Here is an 18,221-nt window from a genome sequence, read left to right as displayed (position 1 = left end):
AACTATCAATACTACTATTTCACTAAACTATCAATACTACAGTAGACCAATCAAATCTCAGTCAGTCACTCACTACACCTGACCAAGCATACCAATGGAGTTTATCCAGATCCCTTTTAGCCGTTACTTTAGCGGCTGTATTACCCGTGATGTAGAAGGCCTTGTGGCGCCCCAGTCTGACGGTCTGCAGGTCCCCATACTTCCCTGCAGCGCCACTGTTGGGGTGGAAGAGGAACTGCAAGTAGGGAGAGGAAGACAAATGAGAGAGACTCGTTCCAGAAATCCATCCGATCATATTCCTGTTTCAGAGTAGTTCTACGACACTACATTTGTGTTATGACTAGCTCTGATAGCTCAGTGAGTCATACCTCATTTCCTGTTTCTTTGCCGTGTAGGAGGACGTCTGTGGCGTCGATACCGTCATAGCGTCTGTCTGATGGGGGGTTCACTCCAGCTAGGGAGAGGAGGGTGGGGAAGATATCCAGACCACTGGGAGAATGGAGAGGGGAGAGGGAGGGAGATCAGGAGAAAGAGGGGGTCAAGTTTGCACAAATAACGCAAAAGTGTAACATTCATTCACCTGTGTTTTGTATCTGAGCTGGGAGTAGCTTCAGATATATCTGTACTGTAATTATGACCAAACCTGAGCAGGGCAGAGCTGGTGCTGTTGGCTGGTACTCTGCCAGGCCAGTAGGACACTGTGGGCACCCTGTGACCCCCCTCCCAAGTGGTCCGCTTGGCAGAGCCCCCACCTGACAGACAGGTAACAGACCAATACATGGACCATTGATATCAATATACATAAGGTTCATAATTTAGTTCAGTGAATTGATGCACTAGAATGCAAGTGCTGACCCAGGAAGTACTTACCTCTGCTGGTCTGCCACTTCCCCAGGAAAGGACCCACACTTCCTGCATACTGGCACTTTTGCTCCCAGGGGCCATTATCACCTGGAGAAAAACACACAATACAGTGATGTTCAATGATCCAAATGGAAACATGATCGCTGGTAGTCAGTGATCACTCACCAGTGAACCAGATGAGAGTGTTCTTGTCTGAGGCATCAGAGGCATTCTTTATTGCCCCCACCAGACCGTCCATCTCCCGCAGACTGGCAGCGTACACACCGCCTTCTGAGGGGTTGGGGGCGTAGGAAGGGGGGGACAGGGGGACGTGCATGTGTGCCAGAGCTACATAGAGCAGAAAAGGTTGTCCCCGTTCCCTATGAAGAAACATGACATCATGATATTGATAACATAAAAGATCCCACATTTAAATGTTTGAGCACTGAGAAGAAAGGTATATTTGAGCTATGAGTATGGTAGGCTACTGTATATGCCTATAGATAGCCACTTGACTTGCTGGAGAAAGGGCAAGCTCTTCTCTTTGGCAGAGTGAGAGTGTATTAAGCCTTCACGAGACCTGATACTGTAAGCGATGGGCACTTCAAACAGGTGTGATGTAAAACGAGAGAGAGTCAGACTTACAGAATATTGTTCAGCACAAATAACCCCCTCTTAACACACATTTCTTACTGTTTAGGCAGCTGTGCTCTGACATTAGAGAATGGAACACCATCTTTGCTTTCGGAATCAGAATGTTGGCACAGACAGATTGTGAAATTGGGTTCTGAAAATAAACACCAGGTGCACTAACAAAAACATGTTACCATTTCTGTTCTAACAATCTGGGCTACATTCGTTCAGAACTATGTTCCCCTGCACTAACCTGTAAACATATCACGACATGACCAACATACAACTGTCTCACTGAGTATGTAGGCTATATCAACGGCAGCAACCCAAGTTACAGTACTGCATATGAGGGTTTGTTCTATTAAATAGCTGTATGTTTTTTCCTGTCACATATGTTTTTATGGGCATATTTTACCTGGCTGTGTGTATGACATTGAGTGCAGTGGATGTGTATCGCTGTGTTAGCCTCCACAGGTCCAGAGGCTGCTCTACAATGGTCCGGTTCTCAAACAGAGGCAGAGCCACTTTGGTGTAACAGCTGCTGTAACCACTCCTCTTCAATCTGGTTAAGTAGACAACACAAATATTCAGTATTAGGAGAATACAGAGTTCTGACTAGGGCTGTTACGGTGACCGTATTACCGCCACACCAGTGGTCAAGAGTCATGAAGGCAGTCAAATTCCACGTGACCGTTTAGTGGAACATTCCCGCTAATAGCCTACTGCCGTGTGCTCATTGCTGCGCTTATAATGTGAAGAAATAGCCTTATAGTTTATCAACATTTTAAGCTAAATGTTCTGATCTGTTGCATCAGCCTCATTGGAAGAAAAAAAATTGATGCTAGTGGTTGTATTAATTTAGGATCTATCACATCCCACAAATGTCCCAGACTATGTTTGGAATATTTATTTCTCGCGCAGAATAGAATAGTTTAACTCTTGTACTATGGGGATAGTAGATTGACATAGGTTAGTGCTTTTGCTGTTCGTTAGGCCTACTCATCTTGTTGGCTGACAAAAATTAAATGTGGACAGTTGTTCCAATATCTTCTATATGCACCTCAGAATTGGATAAGTACGCGCGCAGTTGAGTCCCCGATGTGTCTGTCTTCACTTGTAGCTTATGAGAAAGACCCGATCATGTGACGAGCCATGTGAGTGAGAGGTGATTCGGAGCAAGCAGCACACAGGGAGAAGGGAATTAAAATTATTATATTCAGCCCAAGGGCACAATGACCACTGGCCACAAAATGCATGGATTTTTTAGGGGGCATTAGAGTCACAAAAAGGGGATGCCGCCGGGAAATTCGAGGCATTATCAAATGCTTGTCAAATTGTGAATGAGAGACTGATGTAGTGTGTACAGCCTGCGCAAAAAACTAAGCAGAGCTCATGCCTTTCGTGCTACTTTTTTCCAAACATCATTAGAGTCGCATCATGCAGCCTTAGAATGTATAAACATCATTCAGCTTTAGAATGTATAAACATATAGCCCAATGTTTGTATCACAACTAAAGTTACATTAATATCTCTAAAATAAGCATATAGGAGTAGCTGTTTCTTTATTAACCGCTCAACACAGAATAGCCGCATGTGTGCACTCCCTTAAATAGTTTGTAGAAAATATCCTTCCTATTTTATTCAGCTTTGTTCAATTGTATTCTTCATGCTATAAAATACTATAAAATAATGCCATGGAATTCTAAGCAAATATTGTCTGCTAAATGAGCTAGTGGAGCCCACAGCCATTTGGCATAGCCAGATCAGGACTACTTAGAGTATGCTATTCTGTTCTTCTGAGATAGACTACATTTTCTTCATATCATGTTTCTTTTTTATCTTTCTTTTTTAAATGTAACCTTTATTTAACTAGGCAAGTCAGTTAAGAACAAATTCTTATTTACAATGACGGCCTACACCGGCCAAACCCGGATGACGCTGGGCCAATTGTGCGCTGCCCTATGGGACTCCCAATCACGGCCGGTTGTGATACAGCCTTAGACCTGTCTAAAAGAAATAATCAAATCAAATGTTATTAGTCATATGCGCCGAATACAACAGATGTAGACCTTACAGTGAAATGCTTACTTATGAGCCATTAACCAACAACGCAGTTTAAAAAAAATACGGATAAGAATAAGAAATAAAAGTAACAAGTAAACAAAGAGTAGCAGTAAAATAACAATAGCGACACATATACAGGGGGGTACCGGTACAGAGTCAATGTGCGGGGGCACCGGTTAGTTGAGGTAATATGTACATGTAGGTAGAGTCATTAAAGTGACTATGCATTGATGATAACAACAGAGAGTAGCAGCGGTGTAAAAGAGGGGGGGGGGCAATGCAAATAGTCTGGGTAGCCATTTGATTAGGTGTTCAGGAGTTTTATGGCTTGGGGGTAGAAAATGTTTAGAAGCCTCTTGGACATAGACTTGGCGCTCCGGTACCACTTCCCATGCGGTAGCAGAGAGAACAGTCTATGACAAGGGTGGCTGGAGTCTTTGACCATTTTTAGGGCCTTCCTCTGACACCGCCTGGTATAGAGGTCCTGGATGGCAGGAAGCTTGGCCCCAGTGATGTACTGGGCTGTTCGCACTACCCTCTGTAGTGACTTGCGGTCAGAGGCCGAGCAGTTGCCATACCAGGCAGTGATGCAACCAGTCAGGATGCTCTCGATGGTGCAGCTGTAGAACCTTTTGAGGATCTGAGGACCCATGTCAAATCTTTTCAGTCTCCTGAGGGGGAATAGGTTTTGTCTTGGTGTGCTTGGACTTGAAGCTCTCAACCTGCTCCACTGCAGCCCTGTCGATGAGAATGGGGGCGTGCTCGGTCCTCTTTTCCTGTAATCCACAATCATCTCCTTTGTCTTGATCAGGTTGAGGGAGAGGTTGTTGTCTTACCTCCTCCCTATAGTCTGCCTCGTCGTTGTCGGTGATCTGTTGTGTCATCGGCAAACTTCATGATTTACATTTACATTTTAGTAATTTAGCAGACGCTCTTATCCAGAGCGATTTACAGTAGTGAATGCATACATTTCATACATTCTTTTTTTTTGCGCTGGCCCCCCGTGGGAATCGAACCCACAACCCTGGCATTGCAAACACCATGCTCTACCAACTGAGCTACAGGGAAGGCTGGTGTTGGAGTCGTGCCTGGCCGTGCAGTCATGACTGAACAGGGAGTAGTACAGGAGAGGACTGAACACGCACCCCTGAGGGACCCCTGTGTTGAGGATCAGCGTGGCGGATGTGTTGTTACCTACCCTTACTACCTGGGGGTGGCCCGTCAGGAAGTCCAGGATCCAGTTGCAGAGGGAGGTGCAGGATCCAGTTGCAGAGGGAGGTATTCAGTCCCAGGGTCCTTAGCTTATTGATGAGCTTTGAGGGCACTATGGTGTTGAACGCTGAGCTGTAGTCAATGAATAGCATTCTCACATAGGTGTTCTTTTTGTCCAGTTGGGAAAGGGCAGTGTGGAGTGCAATAGAGATTGCATCATCTGTGGATCTGTTGGGGGGGGTATACAAATTGGAGTGGGTCTAGGGTTTCTGGGATAATGGTGTTGATGTGAGCCATGACCAGCCTTTCAAAGCACTTCATGGCTACAGACGTGAGTGCTACGGGTCGGTAGTCATTTAGGCAGGTTACCTTAGTGTTCTTGGGCACAGACACTATGGTGGTCTGCTTAAAACATGTAGGTATTACATACTCAGACAGGGAGAGGTTGAAAATGTCAGTGAAGACACTTGCCAGTTGGTCAGCGCATGCTCGCAGTACACGTCCTGGTAATCCGTCTGGCTCTGCAGCCTTGTGAATGTTGACCTGTTTAAAGGTCTTACTCACATCAGCTGCGGAGAGTGTGATCACACAGTCATCCAGAACAGCTGCTGCTCTCATGCATGTTTCAGTGTTATTTGCCCCAAAGCGAGCATAGAAGTAGTTTGGGCAGCTCTTGGCTGTGCTTCCCTTTGTAGTCTGTAATGGTTTGCAAGGCCTGCCACATCAGATGAGCATCAGAGCCAGTGTAGTACGATTCTATCTTAGTCCTGTATTGACGCTTTGCCTGTTTGATGGTTCGTCGGAGGGCATAGCGGGATTTCTTATAAGCTTCCGGGTTAGAGTCCCGCTCTTTGAAAGCGGCAGCTCTAGCCTTTAGCTCAGTGGGGATGTTGCCTGTAATCCATGGCTTCTGGTTGGGGTATGTAGGTATGGTCACTGTGGGGACAAAGATATCGATGCACTTATTGATGAAGCCAATGACTGATGTGGTGTACTCCTCAATGCCATCGGGGGAATCCCGGAACATATTCCAGTCTGTGCTAGCAAAACAGTCCTGTAGTTTAGCATCTGCTTCATCTGACCACTTTGTTATTGATCTAGTCACTGGTGCTTCCTGCTTTTTGCTTGTAAGCAGGAATCAGGAGGATATAATTATGGTCAGATTTGCCAAATGGAGGGCGAGGGAGAGCTTTGTATGCGTCTCTGTGTGTGGAGTAAAGGTGGCCCAGAGTTCTTTTTCCTCTGGTTGCACATTTAACATGCTGATAGAAATTTGGTAAAACGGATTTAAGTTCCCCTGCATTGAAGTCCCCGGGTACTAGGAGCGCTGCCTCTGGTGAGCTTTTTCTTGTTTGCTTATGGCGGAATACAGCTCATTCAATGCAATCTTAGTGCCAGCCTCTGACTGTGGTGGTATGTAAACAGCTACGAAAAATACAGATGAAAACTCTCTAGGTAGGTAGTGTGGTCTACAGCTTATCATGAGATATTCTACCTCAGGCGAGCAATAGCTTGAGACTGCCTTAGATATCATGCACCAGCTGTTATTTACAAAAATATAGTCCGCCACCCCTTGTCTTACCAGACGCCGCTGTTCTATCCTGCCGGTGCAGTGTATAACCAGCCAGCTGTATGTTGATAGTGTTGTCGTTCAGCCACGTCTCCGTGAAGCATAAGATATTACAGTTTTGAATGTCCTTTTGGTAGTCTAATCTTCTGCGTAGGTCATCTATTTTATTGTCCAAAGACTGCACGTTTGCTAGCAGAATGGAAGGAAGTGGGGGTTAATTCAATCGCCTAGGAATTCTCAGCGGCCAGCCGGGCCTCCTGCCCCCTTTTCTCCACCTCCTCTTCATGCAAATAACGGGGATCTGGGCCTGTTCCCGAGAAAGCAGTATATCGTTCGTGTTGGCCTCGTCAGACTCGTTAAAGGAAAAAAAGGATTCTGCCAGTAATCACAGTCCTGATGTCCAGAAGTTATTTTCAGTCATAAAAGATGGTAGCGGCAACATTATGTACAAAATAAGTAAAAAAATACGTTACAAACAACGCAAATAAACTAACAAAAAAACACAATCGGTTAGGGGAACGTAAAACATCTGCCTTCCTCACCGGCGCCATCTTAATAGCCTACAATATAATGGCTTTATTGTGAAGGTGTAGGCTATATTACATGGATTTATTAGACTTGTTAAAATGTAGATGTTCCAAAGGTCTGCATCAGCGGCTTGTAGGCTATGTGTGGAAGACAGGAGGTGCTAAATGTGTTTATGTTAATTAACGGTCAATTACTGTGAGACGGCAGTTATTTGCTTGACAATCACCGGCTTACAAGATTTTGTGACCGCCACAGCCCTAGTTCTGGCAAGAAAATGTATGATTCATGCAGGAAAAATTATATTTCTGGGTCTCAAATTAGGATCTAGCCCAGTCTGTATAAACTCATCTGTCTATGAGAGCAAACAAAGACCCCTGTGTATGTTTGTGTACCTGTGTTAACCATGAGCATACAACCCCCACCTGTTGTGTAGTATCTGTGGTCCGGGGTGACAGGGAGGGCAGGAGGGCAGGTCGTAACCAGGCAGGTCTGTACAGCCCATATCATTACTGTATGGGATCCCCAGGTAGTAGTCGAAACCTGCCCGCAAAAAGCAATAAGACACTCGTTGTTTAAGTCCTCACATTCACTGTAACACCTGCACTACTGTGGCTTCATGCAGATAGATATAGTAGATATAATATGTCAACCATTTAACTCAAGAACTCAATGCCTCTTACCTCTGTTGGTGGGACTGTACGGATCATTGTGCCCTAGATGCCATTTACCTGCACTTACAACAGAGAAAACACAACGGGTTAGAACAGAATAAAATAGAATAGAGCAGGATAGAATAGAACAAAACATAATAAAATATAGAATAAAATAGAAGAGGTCTCTTTGCCTCTCACCGATCATGGCTGTGTAGTATCCACCCTGGTGCAGTATCTCGGCCAGGGTGGTCTCAGAGAGGGGTAGCCCCCCCACGGACCCCACAGCGAAGTTATGTGTGACCCCGTTCCTCAGGCCGTGTCGGCCTGTGAGGAGAGCAGCACGGGACGGGGAGCAGGTGGAGGCTGGGGAGTGGAAGTCTGTCAACCTGGAGGATACAGATGAAAGGGGTTATGGAGGACAAGATGGGTTTTGAACAAATAAAGTGGTGGTGACCAACACTTGTTCTGGACTAGAGAGTTACAGGGTGTGCAAATACTTGTTACAATACATAAGTAAGACATGTGTAGCTCATGATTCAATAAAGGTATTTGACACCAGGACTGGAACTAAAGCCTTCACCTCCTGTAGCAGTTATCCATGACAGTTCTATCCTGTGAGAAAAAGCCTACTTTAAGTTAGGCTAGTTGGTTAGTGAACAGGCTAACAAGAGCTGTACCTCATTCCTTGCTGGGCCATCAGATCCAGATGAGGGGTTAGGCTTGACCTCTGACCCGCCTGCTGGTTGGCTCCTAGGTCTCCCCATCCAATATCATCTGCCAGAATGATGATGAAGTTGGGTCTCCTGCTGCGGGTCCTGTCCCCAGCTTCATTCTGGCTCACTGTGTGGAACAGTAGCCCACAGAGCAGTGTCCCAGCTAATAGGAGCAGGAAGACACTCCCTGCCATTCTGGTTCAAGACCTGGGAGAGTGACAGAGTAAGACAAGTTAAAGAACTGATCAAAACTAAGGTCCCAAGAGACACTTTTATAGCAGCTTTGGGTTGAACAATGTATTATTCATTACTATAACAATTATAACAATCATGGTCAACTGCACACAGGCAGCACTCTGACAGTTATTAGGTGCAGGGGGCTGCAGTAGACTGATATAGGACCGAGCTGACTGATTGTAACCTGATCCCCTTAACCCCTGTGTTTCCTCATGAGTGTGTGTGTGTGTGTGTGTGTGTGAGAGAGAGTAAGAGTATGTGTGTGTGTGAGAGAGAGAGAGAGAGAGAGAGAGAGAGAGAGAGACACAGTAAGGTTGTCACTGGTTTCACCGGTCATAAACTGAACAGCACACAGGATTACCACACAGCACAATGTGAAAAACATTTGGGAAAGAGACAGATCTTTTATCTCTAAAACTGAAAAACAGGTAAGATTTATGCAACACTCATTTTACTATCTTGAAGTAAGTATTCTGTATCTGACTGAGAAGTATTGATTGAAAAGGAGCAACAAGTGAGCTGGCAAAGAGTAAACAAACCTACAGTTATCTACAATCCACGTTGCCAACAGCATGAGACCTATACTATGGGTAGTTCAACGCTGTCCTTCACAAACACGTGCTACCTTTAAATTGAAGACGCGGGCTTTCCTCTCCTCAGCTCTCCTTTCCTTAATTCTTCAAAATATTGGAGAAGTGGAAGCAATATGGCAGAGACCCAGCCTGGGGATTTGCTTTCACCGGTGGTTATTCGAGATCAGTCCACTAAAGGTGAGGAATAAGGTTAGGAGCCTAAAGTTCTGTTCTCATTATAATAATTATTTGGACAGTTCCAAATTAGTGAGATTTTTCAGTTAGAAAGTGAATGTTATTTATAATAAGGTTTACCTGTAGAAAATGGATGGTCCTCCCTTTGGCAAAATAGTTTACCTAAACCCTATCTGAACGCAAACAAATAAGAAGACCCTCCCTACAGCTAAATTAATAATTAAAACAAAAGTGGACGGCGTTTACCCGCACTTCTTGGACAGACCAGGCAGAGCCTCAAATATGAGAAACTGTTCTTCATCCTGTAGCCTACATGGCAATGCGGAATTTTGATAGTGCACAGGGCTGCAGGTCAGGAGGTGGTGTGTACGCAGACCACCGTGGACATGAGTAGGGGTGCAAAGATCTCCTTTATAGTAAAAGCACTGCATTCATCTATCATCGTATATAGAAAAAATTGCATTTTCTAATTCATTTTACATATTAGAGGAATATTTTTTTATACCACACAAATTACCGAAATTACAGCCTAAGAATGGAAAGAGACATAGGCCTATGTGTTCATTTTATCACATTTCTCCCATGCCAAATCAGTGTGTCTTGTTTGCAACGAAACTGTTCGTTTGCAAATAATTACATTCGAGACGTCATTAGGAATCTGAGCATTGTACTTTCAAAAGTTAGGCCTACATTTCTAACCCAGACAGAGTAGGCCTACCGACACAGAACAGTGTAAGCTTTAACTGTTGGCTACTCTTCTTCCGTGGCTTAACCCAACGAGAGAAGGTCACAAGTGTTTCCCTAAAAGCTGTTTAAACATCTTCTATTGTACAATCAGTTAATAGCTTAATCAATTGACAGTGAAAGGATTAGATTACTTCATAAGCAAAGTCAGCCTCTGAAGGTCAACCAACGAAACAATGATATCCCAATTTGCATCGGAGTCACGTCTTTCCCAGGTATTTTACAGCTTGTTTCTAACATAAAGCATCGCAGACTAAAGCTCTGTTATAGATCACTTTATATAATCGGATACATTTGATTTTCTTCAAAATCATTTGCCATTTTCTGTAATAAAAAGGTATGCCTATGGCATATCCTCTCATCATACCCCCTCAATTCGAGTTTATGGTGGGTGGAGGAATTGACCCACAGATCTATGGATATAGCAGCCTATAGCCTAAACATGTAGGCCTACCTATTATTTCTTAAAATAGGAAGAAATAGGCTCCAACACAAAGCACTCGTTGTTAGTAAGACCCCCATGAAACGGACAAAAATGAATGGCAACTTATTGGCATTGGAAGAACCATATACACAATTGCAAATACCACTCAAATGGACGGCAGTTCATCAAAACCATATTGCAACCGGGAACATTGCAAATGCAAAGTGTAATAAACCAAAATTCCCATAGGGGATGAGCGCACTCCACCATCGATTTTCATATGGGAAATGGTCACAAAGTCAGGTCCCAAGGGTGAAATTTTCAAAATCTCAATTTTTTCAAAATGTTTAAACCTCATAAAAAGTGCTTTGTTTTGCCAATTATACATATTTTTGGGTCAATTATACATATGTAGTAACTGTACGGACATACATTTGTCTTATTTTATTGAGTTTGTCCATAAGGCTATATTTTGTCCATTTGCAATATATGATCATAGGAAGTCGGCTTCCGAACCAAAAAGTCAGTGTACCATGTCCAAATGGCATATATACTGACCAAATGATATATATCACTATGTTAAGCCCTGAATCAACCTAGAAGGTTTATTTGTCATGTTTGATCATAGGAAGTAAGAATTTCTCATTGATGTTGATTCAGCATGTCCATTTCGTAATGGGAAGTCCTTATGGATATACATTGGCAATGGACATTGTCAACTTGCAGAAGAGCATATTCACACTGACAATATAGAATGTGTAATGGACACTGTCTAATCGCTCATTGGTGTTGATTTCAGCCTGTCCATTTGGTGATGTTAAAGCCCTCATTAAATACATTGGAAATGTACAATTGTACACTGTCCATTGACAATGTCTTACAATGGGCATTTAACATCACGAATTGGACATGCTCTAATATACTGCAGAAATGCCCAATTGAATGGCTCGTTGAACTCAGGATGGCCGAGCAGTGATAGACGTTCCTGAGTTTCAAGTCTTTACGTTAAGAACTGACTGATTTATAGAGGGTTGAATGCAGTGTTTTTCACTAACTACAAGTTGTGAAATCAAAACCAATTTTAGGGTGAATTTAACCACTCCCGGTTGCTCCAGGAAGCTAAGAATCAACACAGGTAATCCTCATAGTGGCCTGATGGATTGTCATTGAAGACAGTTTGATTTGGCAATTATAACCCACGAAAGCATCAGGTTGAATTTAGGGGAGGAGGCAATGTATTCCTATGGGGAGAGATGTCATTGTAAACTGTCAGAAGAAAACACCCTGTTTTCACTGTTAAGGGTTAATTCTACACGGTCAATGTTAGGCTTGCGCATTCTCCTACATTCCTTTCACATTCCACAACCTTGTGTTTCCTTTCAAATGGTACCAAGTATATGCATATCCTTGCTTCATGGCCTGAGCTACAGGCAGTTAGATTTGAGTATGTCATTTCAGGCGAAAATTTAGGAAAAAAGGGGTGGATCCTTAAGAGGTTTAACTCGGGTCAAACATCTCAGCTAGCCTTCCACAAGCTTCCCACAATAAGTTGGGTGAATTTTGGCCCATTCCTCCTGTCAGAGCTGGTGTAACTGAGTCAGGTTTGTAGGCCTCCTTGCTCGCACATGCTTTTTCAGTTCTGCCCACAAATTTTCTATAATATTGAGGTCAGGGCTTTGTGATGGCCACTCCAATACCTTGACTTTGTTGTCCTTAAGCCATTTTGACACAACTTTGGAAGTATGCTTGGGGTCATTGTCCATTTGGAAGACCCATTTGCGACCAAGCTTTAACTTCCTGACTGATATCTTGAGATGTTGCTTCAATATATCCACATCATTTTAATCCCTCATCTATTTTGTGAAGTGCACCAGTTCCTCCTGCAGCAAAGCACCCCCACAACATGATGCTGCCACCCCCGTGCTTCACGGTTGGAATGGTGTTCTTCGGCTTGCAAGTCTCCCCCCTTTTCCTCCAAACATAACGATGGTCATTATGGCCAGACAGTTCTATTTTTGTTTCATCAGATTAGAGGACATTTCTCCAAAAAGTACGATCTTCGTCCCCATGTGCAGTTGCAAACTGTAGTCTGGCTTTTTTATGGCGGTTTTGGAGCAGTGGCTTCTTCCTTGCTGAACGGCCTTTCTACCCTCCTGATAAAGGACTCGTTTTACTGCAGATATAGATACCTTTGTACCTGTTTCCTCCAGCATCTTCACATGGTCCTTTGCTGTTGTTCTGGGATTGATTTGCACTTTTCGCACCCAAGTACGTTCATCTCTAGGAGACAGAATGCGTCTCCTTCAAGAGTGGTATGACCGCTGCATGGTCCCATGGTGTTTATACTTGCGTACTGTTGTTTGTACAGATGAACGTGGTACCTTCAGGCGTTTGGAAATTGCTCCCAAGGATGAACCAGACTTGTCTACAATTTTATTTCTGATGTCTTTGCTGATTTCCCCATGATGTCAAGCAAAGAGGCACTGCGTTTGAAGGTAGGCCTTGAAATACATCCACAGGTTTGACTCAAATGATGTCAATTAGCCTATCAGAAGCCTCTAAAGCCATGACATCATTTTCTGGAATTTTCCAAGCTGTTTAAAGGCACGGTCAACTTAGTGATTGTAAACCTCTGACCCACTGGAATTGTGATACAGTGATTTATAAGTGAAATAATTTGTCTGTAAAGAATTGTTAGAAAAATTACTTGTTTCATGCACAAAGTAGATGTCCTAAACGACTTGCCAAAACTATAGTTTGTTAACAAACTTGTTCTCAACTGACCTACCTGGTTAAATAAAGGTGAAATCAAAAAATAATATGATATTGAGCGCCCAGCAGAGAATCAGAGATGAGGGGCGGCATTCGGCACACATCAATATGTAGCCTAATAATCAACTCATTATAAAACACTCCGAAATATTGAAACGTAATTAATGACAAATGACATGACCCTTCCTTCCCCTGGACTAGATTTAAATAATACTAACCCCTCCCTTTGACTGAAATTGAAAAAGCATGACCCTTCCCCATTTTCCTACTGTAAATACAGGTTTTTCAAGAGGCCCAATAATCACCTCTGTAGCCTAGTTAGAATAATTTTCATTGTGGTCTAACATTAATTACTGATTAAAATACTTTGGCAGCTTATAGCTTACAGCTTATAGCCAAATCGGTTAGATGCTAAATATCTAGAAGGCCCTAGAATGTAAGAGAACATGATGCCATGGGCTAAGACAAGTAAAGTAGTATTGGTGTTATACTTTAGGCAAGTCAAGTCTATAGAGGGCTTACATTTATCTGCTGTTTGTCTTTCCTTTGGCTGAATGAGATAACGTGTTGGCACATTCAACATTGGTGTGGGTCGACCCACACAGATCTATACACACACTTTTGGTTATAAGACAGACAAGTCAGAAAAGACAAGTCAGCACTGCAGCATAGGTTATGACCGTCGGAATGGATGAGTTACCAATGCCATAGGCTATTCACCAATGACATCAAGGGATGGCATTGCTCATTCATTCGTTGAGAAAAGGCTAACTGGATATGTGGAACGACAATAAAAAGGCAGTGAGTGAAACAGGTTTATGTGTGTGCGAATTGTAGTTATTGTTGCGTAATTGAAGATGTGCTAATTAGCGCTGCAGCATTGATTAGGATCCTTGATGCAAAGTAACAGTTGCGTTGATGTAGCTTTTCAGGACACGTTGCTTGTTCCGGATGTAAGCAGCAACAACTTTCATCATAACATTGCCTGAAACGACAATAGTTTGCAAGTTGCAACTATGTACCTAACATATGAAATTGATAAAGGATACTTTGTATTGCAATTTTGCCAGGTAATCCACAGGTAACAGTGATTTGTATTACCGCTTTACAGTGACGTCTTGCTTGCAGAGTTATTGCAGACTCGAAGAACGTGCACGTTCACGCCAACAATGCGCGTTCACACATACCCACAGTGACCAAAGAGGGTTCGTTACAGTTGGGAGGGACTGACTCAGAAAGTGACATGTAAACTGCATTTTTTTTTTTTTGCTCTTCATAAATCAGCTAATCCTAGCCTTATATATATATATATATATATATATATATATATATATATATATATATACACACACAATGTTAATATTAACATATTAACCTTATACCATACCAGTAACATTTGCATTATTAACTATGTATTTATTTTCTTCCCAATCACAAGCGTTGTTTACTTGTTACCTTTTTTAAAAGTTCTCTATTGCCCTCTTCCCTACAGCATCTTCTGCTCCAACTATGACAGTGTGGGGGTCCAGAGTGAAGCGCTACATGGGGCCTAACGTCTACACGGCTCCCCCAGATGGTGGCTGGGGCTGGGTGGTGGCGGTCTCCTTCTTCCTGGTGGAAGTGTTCACCTACGGAGTCATCAAGAGCTTGGGCATCTTCCTCCAGGACCTGATGGGGGAGTTCGGGGAGAGCAACAGCCGAGTGTCTTGGATCATCTCCATCTGCGTCTTCACAATGACTTTCACTGGTGAGACTGGGGATGGGGGATGAGAGGGTCTAGGGCAGGGGTTCTTAAGCTTTTTCAGCTCAAGACCCAAATGAGGAATTTACTGTCCTCTCGTGAGCCAAATGGTTCTCCAAATTAAGAAGACATAGTGCATGATTATAGATGTATTCTCATAACTCATAACCTCTCACATGCCCAGGGCCCACTTTGGGTCCAGACCCATAGTTTAAGAAACCCTAGTCCAGGGCAATTCTGGTTCTGAAGAGCTGCTGAGTGTGAACGCTTGTGTTACTGTGCCAGACTGCTTGACCTCATAATAATGTTTTTAGGGTGATATTAACTGAAAAAGGTCAGATGCTCTATAGTGTGTCATATCTTCGTGCTAACAAGAGATACCTATCCGCTCTCTCCTCACAGCTCCTCTTGCTTCTATAATGACCAACCGATTTGGGTTCCGGCCAGTTGTTATGATTGGTGGACTCCTCGTCTCCATAGGAACCATCGCCAGTGGCTTCACCAACTCCATCAACGAGATGTACATCACCATCGGACTCGTTGCAGGTAAGACAAAACAAATACACAAAGGATATTGACCATCATAACTGTCACAGCGGCACCAGTGTTGTCACCAGTGGGTGTGCATGTGTGTCCTCTCCCCTACACAGGTCTGGGGTACTGTCTGACCTTCCTGCCCACCGTCACCCTACTGTCTCAGTACTTCTCCCAGCGACGCTCCCTGGTCACAGCTGTCGCCTCCACGGGAGAGTCCTTCTCTGTGTTCGCCCTCGCCCCAGGTAAGAGGTCACAGTGGAAACTCTGCTTACTAGCAAAGTTTCTCTTTAAAAATACAATGTTTCAGTTTACCAACTTCCCATTACCTTAATCTCACTTTTCTCAATTGCTTTTTCTTTCAAAATTAACCCGCATTTAATTTGAGGTTAGATTGCAAACCCTGACTACTATAGTATTGTATTTCAAAAACTCTCCTCTTTGTTCTCCCCCATCTGCTCCTCAGCATTCTCTGCTCTGAGGGACTGTATCGGCTGGCGTTACACTCTGGTGGTGATCGGAGCTCTGCAGGGCATCATCATCATCTGTGGAGTTTTGCTAAGACCCATCTTCATCAGACCTGGACCAGCCACGGAGACAGAGACAGGTGGACTGGCTGACCAAGAGCTGAAGGCTCTGGATACTCTGAACACACAGGAGGAGTCCTACACTAAGGAGAGATTGTACACTAAGGACAGTTCATATGCTAAGGATAGCTCTTACACACTGCAGAGTTCCTACTCTCAGGAGAACAAGCTGACTCATTGTTACTCCCTGAGCTCTGGAGAGTCTGAGGACTCTGGGGTCCAGTCCCTCCATCACCAGGTCCTGGATGATGGTAGCAAGGCAGGGGAGGAGATTCCTCTGAAGGGGAAAGAGGAGAAGGGAGAAAAGGGGGGGAAAGAGAGAAGAGAGAAGGAGGCGTCTTCACAGCTGTGCTTAGGAAGCAAGAAGGAGATGGAGAAGGACGAGGAGCAGACACCGACAGTATCCGCCCAAAAGCCAAAACTCCTTGACTTCTCCGTGCTGAGAGAAGGCAGCTTCATTTGCTATGCTCTCTTCGGCCTCTTCGCCACATTGGGTTTCTTTGCCCCTCAGCTCTACATCATCGAGCTGAGCGTGAGCCGTGGCGTGGAGCGCGACCGTGCAACCTACATGCTTTCCACCATGGCGGTTGCAGAGATCTTTGGTCGCATCTCCATTGGTTGGGTGCTAGGCAGGAAGCTGTTTAGAGGCAGGAAGCCCTTGGTGCTGCTAGGATGTGTAGTCCTGCTGTGCCTGGTGCTGGTGGCCTTTACCCTGGTGTGGGAGTTCTGGGGTCTGGCGATGTGTTGTGGGTTCTATGGTTTTTTTATGGGCACTGTGTCATCAACGCATATACCCATGCTGGCAGAGAAAGATGTGGTGGGCATAGAGAGGATGGCGTCAGCCGCGGGAGTCTATGTCTTTATACAGAGCTTCGCTGGGCTGGCCGGACCACCTCTAGGAGGTAAGAGATGCATTCAGGTCTCATATTTATTCACAGCTCTCTGTCATGTCATGTCTCTTTTGCTCTCTCTCTCACTAATGATAGATTTACCATTTGTTTTATTTTCATTATCATCAAATGAAATAACTTGATTAATTTGTGCATCATTTTTATGAATGAATTTTTTCAACTTATAAAAATGTTATTGTACTCTCTCAGGTGTTCTGGTGGACCTGACTCAGAACTACGGCTCAGCTTTCTACTCGTGTGCGGTGGGTATGGGTTTGGGAGCTGTGTTCCTGGGACTGGTACGACCAGCCAAGAGAGGCTTGCCCTGCTGCAGCAAGAGAGGGCCTCAAAATTGCCCAGAACCCCTGCAGGTGGGGCCAGGGAACCCTGTACCTCAGCGAGAGGGGAAGGAGGCCCAGGACAGAGACAGTCTTCAGGACTTCCTAGAAGTTGACCTTGATTTGGACCAGAAACAGGAAATCATTACTGAAAAAGGCCAACTGATGACAATCTTTACTTGAAAAGACATCACACAGCTCAGAAGGAAACCCCATAAGAGTCTGAACTGAAGTCTTGGTTAAGCTAGTGCTGATTGAGACAAATCAGACAAATATGTGAATAAAGACTGCCATGGACGGATAAGGAATCTCTATCCTGTGATTTCAGATCTGGTTTTGGGAGTCTGAAGAGGTTTCATATCTCCAGTCACTCACACTGAATAAAGGAAAGGGCATACTGAACATCCTGGATGTAAGGGGTGAAATTAACACTACAACCTTTGTTGTAAACTGAGACAACAATGTTATTATGGCTTCCATGAACATCAAAACACTGTGTTTTAGCTCATGGTACTGTTAGAGAGGATATACAAACAATATGTAGAGGCCAGTTATTAGATTTATGAAGTCAGCTGGGAAACCTTATTACGCTCACACTTGATTTCAAAGGTCAATTGTAAGGCAACTAGCTACAAAATGGATTGTGAGTTTGCTCCCAAAAATAACATTATAGTTGATTCAACTTACAATTGTATCTCATTTGGGAGGAAAGCTGAACAAACATACATTCTCAAGTTGAATTGTATGTTCACTCAACTTTTAATTTTAGGTTGAGTGAACATACGCTGATCAAAAATATAAACGCAACATGTAAAGTGTAAAGCCCATGTTTCATGGGCTAAAATAAAAGATCTCCTAAATTGTCCATACAAACAAAAATATTATTTCTCTAAAATGTTGTGCACAAATTTGTTTACATCCCTCTTAGTGAGAATTTCTCCTTTGCCAAGATAATCCATCCACCTGACAGG

The 18,221-nt window shown here is 43.7% G+C and overlaps 2 protein-coding genes across 4 annotated transcripts in view; one reads left to right on the top strand and one right to left on the bottom strand.

The window, feature by feature from the left end:
- arsg (arylsulfatase G) overlaps nt 1-9,209 on the bottom strand; it is a 10,431-nt gene extending 1,222 nt beyond the window's left edge. The window contains exons 1-11 of the mRNA XM_029764998.1: nt 9,079-9,209; nt 8,181-8,423; nt 7,702-7,889; nt 7,531-7,578; nt 7,273-7,390; nt 1,892-2,038; nt 1,030-1,223; nt 871-951; nt 644-752; nt 369-489; nt 145-235 (exon numbers count right to left, since the gene is read on the bottom strand). Coding sequence (XP_029620858.1) covers nt 145-235; nt 369-489; nt 644-752; nt 871-951; nt 1,030-1,223; nt 1,892-2,038; nt 7,273-7,390; nt 7,531-7,578; nt 7,702-7,889; nt 8,181-8,410 — 1,327 coding nt within the window. The 5' untranslated portion in view covers nt 8,411-8,423; nt 9,079-9,209. The remainder of the gene's footprint in view (nt 1-144; nt 236-368; nt 490-643; nt 753-870; nt 952-1,029; nt 1,224-1,891; nt 2,039-7,272; nt 7,391-7,530; nt 7,579-7,701; nt 7,890-8,180; nt 8,424-9,078) is intronic.
- Nucleotides 8,743-18,221, top strand: LOC115201400 (monocarboxylate transporter 7). 3 transcript variants are annotated; one of them, XM_029764993.1, is made up of 6 exons: nt 8,743-8,881; nt 14,653-14,907; nt 15,304-15,447; nt 15,552-15,680; nt 15,902-16,924; nt 17,123-18,221. In XM_029764993.1, the coding sequence occupies exons 2-6, from the start codon at nt 14,670-14,672 to the stop codon at nt 17,431-17,433; spliced, it is 1,845 nt and encodes a 614-aa protein (XP_029620853.1). In that variant the 5' UTR covers nt 8,743-8,881; nt 14,653-14,669; the 3' UTR covers nt 17,434-18,221. The 3 variants fall into 3 exon arrangements, with proteins under 3 accessions (XP_029620853.1, XP_029620852.1, XP_029620854.1); XM_029764992.1 differs by lacking the exon at nt 8,743-8,881 and adding an exon at nt 9,141-9,223; XM_029764994.1 differs by lacking the exon at nt 8,743-8,881 and adding an exon at nt 12,859-12,883.

Source organism: Salmo trutta, chromosome 10, assembly GCF_901001165.1.
Source record: "Salmo trutta chromosome 10, fSalTru1.1, whole genome shotgun sequence".
NCBI lineage: Eukaryota > Metazoa > Chordata > Actinopteri > Salmoniformes > Salmonidae > Salmo > Salmo trutta.
Note: the sequence above shows the minus strand (reverse complement) of the source record. Positions and strands in the feature narration are given on the sequence as shown.